General features: G+C 40.9%; 1 protein-coding gene across 8 annotated transcripts in view; it reads left to right on the top strand.

Moving 5' to 3' along the window:
* The window catches only part of LOC128691404 (homeotic protein ultrabithorax-like), a 1565881-nt gene that overhangs the window by 333154 nt on the left and 1225227 nt on the right, over window positions 1-7500 (top strand). For all 8 annotated transcript variants that reach the window (XM_070091535.1, XM_070091530.1, XM_070091531.1 and 5 more), the window contains one exon: window positions 5718-5765. In XM_070091535.1, coding sequence (XP_069947636.1) covers window positions 5721-5765 — 45 coding nt within the window. In that variant the 5' untranslated portion in view covers window positions 5718-5720. The remainder of the gene's footprint in view (window positions 1-5717; window positions 5766-7500) is intronic.

The following is a 7500-nucleotide window of genomic DNA, read 5'->3' as shown; positions in this document are numbered from 1 at the left end:
CTTAATTATGCTCCACTGTAGGTGAAACTTGAAAAAATAATGACTTTTGAATGTTTAGTGTTTCATTTAATCTTTTCAGCCTATGTTTCCGTGAGGAAGGAAAAAGAAATTATTATGAAAACTGGGTTAGTGGATGTTATGCAATCTGTCTCTCTCTCTCTCTCTCTCACACACACACACACACACACACACACACACACACACACACACACACACACACACACACACACACACACACACACACACACACACACACACACACACACAAATGAAGATATGCGAGCCTGAACTGGTAGCCAGGACGTAAGCAGAAGAGATGAGGTTGTTTGGTAGGGTCCCACGCAGGGCCTCCGACGCCCTGGGGAAATTATCCTATTATTGACCTTAATGTTGTTTATATGGAATCCGTGCGGGGGTTTGGCCCTCCCAGCATCACCTGGAATTAACAATTGAGCTCCCGAGTGCCACCGAACTCTTCCATACTCCTGACCTTTTATAAGTGCTCAAGGTTTTTATAAGGCGGATAGACAAAAATAAGGAAAAGGAGGGAGAAAAGGCACGGAAGAAAAGGAAGATTAGGTAAGGAGGAGAAAGACAGGAAATGTGTACTCTTCTGTTCACACACACACACACACACACACACACACACACACACACACACACACACACACACACACACACACACACACACACACACACACACACACACACTTCCCTCTGTCTCAAGAAACATCCTTGATCACATTACCACTCCCTGGCCCTGGTGGTCGGGAGAACAATAACTTGCAGCAATGCTACATGCTAAACCAATTAATCGAAAGCTATGTGTATTGCTCCAGCCCATCACGATATTAAAAAGCAACCCTCCCACACTTCTTCACTATCCTGGCCTCTTACTTGCCATTTCTCCTCTCCTCACCTTTTCTTCCCATTTCTCCTCTCCTCACCTTTTCTCCTCATTTTTCCTCTCCACCTTTTCTCCCCATTTCTCCTCTCCTCACCTTTTCTCCCCATTTGTCCTCTCCTCACCTTTCCTCCCCATTTTTCCTCTCCTCACCTTTTCTCCCCATTTCTCTTCTCACTTTTCCTCCCCATTTCTCCTCTCCTCACATTTTCTCCCCATTTCTCCTCTCCGCACCTTTCCTCCTCATTTCTTCTCTCCTCACCTTTCCTCCCCATTTCTCCTCTTCTTACCTTTCCTCCCCATTTCTCCTCTCCTCATCTTTTCTCCCTAAATTCCTCCTTGCCTACCAAACATTTAGGTAATACAAAATTGTCTTCAGCATAGCGAGACTTTATTAAACGACGTATCGCTTATGAAATGCTCGGCGTTGAGCGAAATGCGGTCTTATAAAAGTTTGTCCTTTGATATAAGTCTCTATATAATTTGCTGCCAGTCGGAATTTTGCATTCTCATTAACCTAACACTCTCGTTTTCAAATTGGATTCCATTATCGCATTTGCACATATATTCCGTCGGTCTGTCTGTCTTCCTATCTCTCTCTCTCTCTCTCTCTCTCTCTCTCTCTCTCTCTCTCTCTCTCTCTCTCTCTCTCTCTCTCTCTCTCTCTCTCTCCCTCTCTCTAATAGTATTCACTACATTTGCCTTTCCCTCCCTACTCTAGATATTCTCTCTTCTCTGCTAGCTACCACCTGCCTCTAACTTGCTCCTCCATCCGAGAAACAAACTTCAGGTATGATCGGGGTTACCATTACTCAGTTCAAATAGCATCTTTTGCACTGTTTGTCAGCAATATGGCGACTTGCAGAGAGGGAGGGAGAGAAATAGGAAAGGGGAAAGAGGGAGAAAAGTATGGATGATGGGAGGATAGGAGTGGGGAAATGAGGGAGAGACGGAAGATGTAGAGAGGGAGAAGAATCGAGTGAGGATGGTATACTGAAGGGAGTTCAGGAGAGTGGGATGGAGAGGGGTAAGGAGAGAAGGAAGGGAGGAAGCTGCTCGTGGAAGTTTTAGGGAGGGATGTTAAGCATTGAAGTTTTCGGGAACGAAGGCTACGAAGGCTATTTTAGGGAGGGGGGCTACGCAAGCAAATTTAAGGAAATTTCATTTATGGAGGTTATGAAATTCTCTAGTGAACGATAAAGGAAGTTTAGGAAATGGGGGCGTAGTGACCAGTTTTGTGTGAGTGAAAGGAGTGGGAAAGGAACAGTAAATTAGAAGAATGATGTTGAGAAAGAGAAACAGCTTGCAGCAAGGATCCGAAAGAGTACATTGAAGACAATAGTGAGGAAAAGGCAGGTTGAAGGACAGGCATTTATGGGAGAACATTTCGCTCTGTAATAGAGACTTACGTTTACTTGCTGAAGCTGTACACAGAAAAGTACCCCAAACAGAAGAATATTTTGCAACTATTTTTTTTGTTTTTGCGGGACTTAGAATGAAATCCTGAAGTCAAACATAAGTTTCTGAAAGCGAAAGTGAGACACAACACTTGATAAATTTGTAAATATTTTATTATATATTATTAACAAAGTAATTAATAAAGCATAAATTAAGATTGTCTTAATCTATGGAGAGGAGGAAGAGAGACGAAAGAGAGGAATATATACCAAAGTGATACAGGGTTTGGGATAAGATGAGAAGGCTGGTAAACAAGGTAAATACAAAGACAAACGAAGGTTTGTGTATAGGAAGAACAATAATTAATAAGCGATAGTAATGAAACTTTCCCTTCCTGTCCCTTTTTCTGTCTCTGTCTCTGTCTCTCTGTCTCTCTGTCTCTGTCTGTCTGTCTGTCTGTCTCTCTCTCTCTCTCTCTCTCTCAGACGCATTTATGATAATAACTGGTATGTAATAACAATGTTTTCTTCCCGATAATGATAGTTATAAATATTTGCGTGTGTGTGTGTGTGTGTGTGTACTCACCTAGTTGTACTCACCTAGTTGAGGTTGCGGGGGTCGAGTCCGAGCTCCTGGCCCCGCCTCTTCACTGATCGCTACTAGGTCACTCTCCCTGAGCCGTGAGCTTTATCGTACCTCTGCTTAAAGCTATGTATGGATCCTGCCTCCACTACATCGCTTCCCAAACTATTCCACTTACTGACTACTCTGTGGCTGAAGAAATACTTCCTAACATCCCTGTGATTCATCTGTGTCTTTAGCTTCCAACTGTGTCCCTTGTTACTGTGTCCAATCTCTGGAACATCCTGTTTTTGTCCACCTTGTCAATTCCTCTCAGTATTTTGTATGTCGTTATCATGTCCCCTATCTCTCCTGTCCTCCAGTGTCGTCAGGTTGATTTCCCTTAACCTCTCCTCGTAGGACATACCTCTTAGCTCTGGGACTAGTCTTGTTGCAAACCTTTGCACTTTCTCTAGTTTCTTTACGTGCTTGGCTAGTTGGGTTCCAAACTGGTGCCGCATACTCCAATATGGGCCTAACGTATACGGTGTACAGGGTCCTGAACGATTCCTTATTAAGATGTCGGAATGCTGTTCTGAGGTTTGCTAGGCGCCCATATGCTGCAGCAGTTATTTGGTTGATGTGCGCTTCAGGAGATGTGCCTGGTGTTATACTCACCTAAAGATCTTTTCCTTGAGTGAGGTTTGTAGTCTCTGACCCCTAGACTGTACTCCGTCTGCGGCCTTCTTTGCCCTTCCCCAATCTTCATGACTTTGCACTTGGTGGGATTGAACTCCAGGAGCCAATTGCTGGACCAGTTCTGCAGCCTGTCCAGATCCCTTTGTAGTTCTGCCTGGTCTTCGATCGAGTGTATTCTTCTCATCAACTTCACGTCATCTGCAAACAGGGACACCTCAGAGTCTATTCCTTCCGTCATGTCGTTCACAAATACCAGAAAACAGCACTGGTCCTAGGACTGACCCCTGCGGGACCCCGCTGGTCACAGGTGCCCACTCTGACACCTCGCCCGTACCATGACTCGCTGCTGTCTTCCTGACAAGTATTCCCTGACAAGTGCCTTCCCTGTTATCCCTGCTTGGTCCTCCAGTTTTTGCACCAATCTCTTGTGTGGAACTGTGTCAAACGCCTTCTTGCAGTCCAAGAATATGCAATCCACCCACCCCTCTCTCTCTTGTCTTACTGCTGTCACCATGTCATAGAACTCCAGTAGGTTTGTGACACAGGATTTCCCGTCCCTGAAACCATGCTGGCTGCTGTTGTGTGTGTGTGTGTGTGTGTGTGTGTGTATGTGTGCGTGTGTGTGTGTGTGTGTTTGTGTGGGTGCGTGGGTACGTGGGTGCGTTGGCAAGCACATATGTGTGTGTAAGTGTGCATGTACCTGGAGTCGCTTCTGGGGGCCAACTCTCCCGCGGCCCGGTCCCAGATCAAGCCTCTTTTCGCTGGCCTAATCAACCAAGCTGTTAGTCCCAGCCGCCTGTAGTCCATCGTATGCACCACAACTCGGCCGACCAAGAACCGTTCGGAGGAATCAGTCGAGTTTCCTCTTGAAGACAGCTAGGGAGGATTTATTGGTAATATCTCTTATGTATAATGGGAGTGTGCTGAAGAGTCGCGATCCCTTGACGCTAACTGAGCTCTCTCACACCGTTTCCTTGATTTCCACTAAAGGTATTCTGCATCGTCTGTAAAGTCTGTTATCATGTATGTATCCTTGTGTCTATTTTGTGTTTCTGAAACGCAGTTATTTCCTAGAAAAAGTCTTCGTAATCATGTCTGTACAACGCTCGCCCCCCCCCCATCCCCTGTAATCTTTGTGTCTCTATTTGAATTATATATGAGACTCTCTGACCGCGGGTTCTATCCCGCCCGTATTATGGTTTGTTTGCAATCGTGTCATTACGATTTCGTGAGTCATGTATGAGTGTTGATTTTTATGCGTGGATGACTATTTTCGTTATGATTATTATACGTAATGAATTATGTACGTGATGAGTTATATACATAATGAATTATAAACGTGATAAATTGAGTATGTGACGAATAACAAACGTGATGAGTTATGAGGAGATGCACTGAGTACCGATGAAACTTGTACGTCACAGGGTGGAAATAAATGGTATAAAATACCGACACAATGAAAATATAAACACATATGCAGTATAATGTGATCCTTTATTGGCAACGTTTTTCCTACACAGTGGGATTTATCAAGTCACAAAGAGATCTGTTTGTGACTTGATAAAGCCCACTGTTGGAGCAAGTGTCAATAAGGATCACATACTCTGCATGTGTTATATTTACACGTCATAGGGTGATGATGGCTGTGTGTACTTGTGCCCCTTGCCAGGTAGTGTGTATGTGATATGTACAAATCCTCATAGAGGAAAAAATATAAGCACCACATGTTTCGTATACAGTATACACATTATAGGAGGCCTTATTGTGAGTCTAAAATTATCAATATTCATTTACCGTCTCATCGTCTCTTCGATAGGTTGGGTCATGCCAGTGACCGGTATTTAATACACTTTTAGATTTTAGATTTTGCCTCCACAGCTACTAGTTTATTGTGCACCTCTAATTCATGCTGTGGATGGGCTGTAGCTGGTTTTTTTGTGCACCTCATAACCATCCTATGGATGGAAGGGCATTAGTATATGGATATACAGAAAAACTAAGAATAGGGCTCTATTATTATCATGAGTACATTTGCGTATATATTATTTACAAATTAATATTTAATTTTAATAGATTTAGGATATTTTGTGTTCCTCTCTGTATATAAATTTCTTGTAGCCCTCTTCTCACTGCCTCTCTTTTTCTCTCTCTGCAGGTTATGTCCGGGACGTCAATGATGGATAATTTCCGAGCTCTTCTTCAGGTAAGAATATTGTCCTCTGACGGATCTTGAGTCCGAGTAGCTTCATAATTGTCCTCTGACGGATCTTGAGTCCAAGTAGCTTCATAATTGTCCTCTGACGGATCTTGAGTCCAAGTAGCTTCATAATTGTCCTCTGACGGATCTTGAGTCCGAGTAGCTTCATAATTGCATTAACATAGATTTTTGACTTCTGAGTGCAGCTGTGTTTCTTTGTATTGCACATATTCTCTTAGAAGAGTTCTCTTGCTGACTGGATTTTATTTGTATCTGCAGTATATGAGACTTTAAACCAACCACTTCACTGAATAGAAAAGCTGCATTATAAATTACTGAATTTCATAATGAGAATAAAATGCATAATTTTCTACCAGATTTTTTACCATAAAAGAAGTATAGCATAAACTCCTCACTCCATATTTGACTCAATGTGAATAGCACTTTCAGTTTCTACGTTGCATTTAACATTTCATTTACTAGAACTGCACATCCTGTCGAGAAGTTAAAGTGTCTCTGTAAACCTCTATTCAAACTGTTTATATTACTTGTCAATAAAGATTTTTCAAATGTAAACCATTGATTAAATTTTCTTGATAATAATATAGATTTTCAGTCTGGTTATAGATTATATATAAATATTTTACATGTTCTTAGGTTTTATAAGTTTACATGTGAATTTATAAACAATGCCATTTTCTCCCTCCTATGTTGTCTATATAAGAAAACCAACTCTCATGTGTTCAAACTAATGTCTCTGTTTGTTTGGGTCCAGTCAGCTTGCATTAATTGTCATTAGTCGGCTCGTAAATTAAATTTAATTGTAACAACCGTGCTGTAATTAATTCAGGTCAGGAAATTAGTGTGTGTTCAAATATTATATTTATTTTCGCAATAACAGACTCTCCAGTTGAGAGCGAGGGACCTTAGTGGTCCTTTGGTCGTGGATTCCTCTTTGTTAATGCGAATAATGACCAATGATCTGCCTAAACTTGTATCCCATATTAACACACATCGCCTTGATGCATGATGACGGGTATAAGGTTAGTATGGTTATAACATTGAAAGTATCAGGACCCCCTCTAAGTGCCACCACTGTGTGATGTTACTGATCAGTTTTTTAAAGGTTATCCATTGATTATCGAAAGAAAATAAGGTTTATTGATTAGGTTGTAAAATGTTGATTGTTCTGTTATGTAATATTGTTTTCTAATCTCAGTTTCAAATACAAGTAATAATAATAATAATAATAATAATAATAATAATAATAATAATATTAATAGTAAGAACAATAATAATATATTTTATTATTATTACTGTTGTTGCTGTTATTATTATTATTATTATTATTATTATTATTATTATTAACAATAGTATTCAACACGACAATGGAGATATTTAGAGGGAGTTTGATGAGTATGTTTAAGAAATAAGTGACTAACTATTAACTGAAATACGCATGTTTATTGTATGGTTGGAACGCATCATTAAGATGGTTTTAATGTCTGTGCCCACGATTTAACATCTGTCTTGTGTCACCAAGTCTCGCACACCAAATACTAAAGATATTCACGGGATGTTCAAAAAAAAAAAAAAATTAGGGGAAGCGCTTTTGTGACTTCTTACGAATGTGAGAAGTCACGAAAGCGCTTGGAATTTCGCTTTTCGTTCACAGTGGTTGTTTTGTCTATTCTGATATCACCTGTTTACTGTGATCTTATTGTATACATACATACATACA

This window comes from Cherax quadricarinatus, chromosome 36 (assembly GCF_038502225.1).
Source record: "Cherax quadricarinatus isolate ZL_2023a chromosome 36, ASM3850222v1, whole genome shotgun sequence".
Lineage (NCBI taxonomy): Eukaryota > Metazoa > Arthropoda > Malacostraca > Decapoda > Parastacidae > Cherax > Cherax quadricarinatus.
The sequence above is the reverse complement of the archived record's forward strand: the minus strand, read 5'-3'. Positions and strand labels throughout refer to the sequence as shown.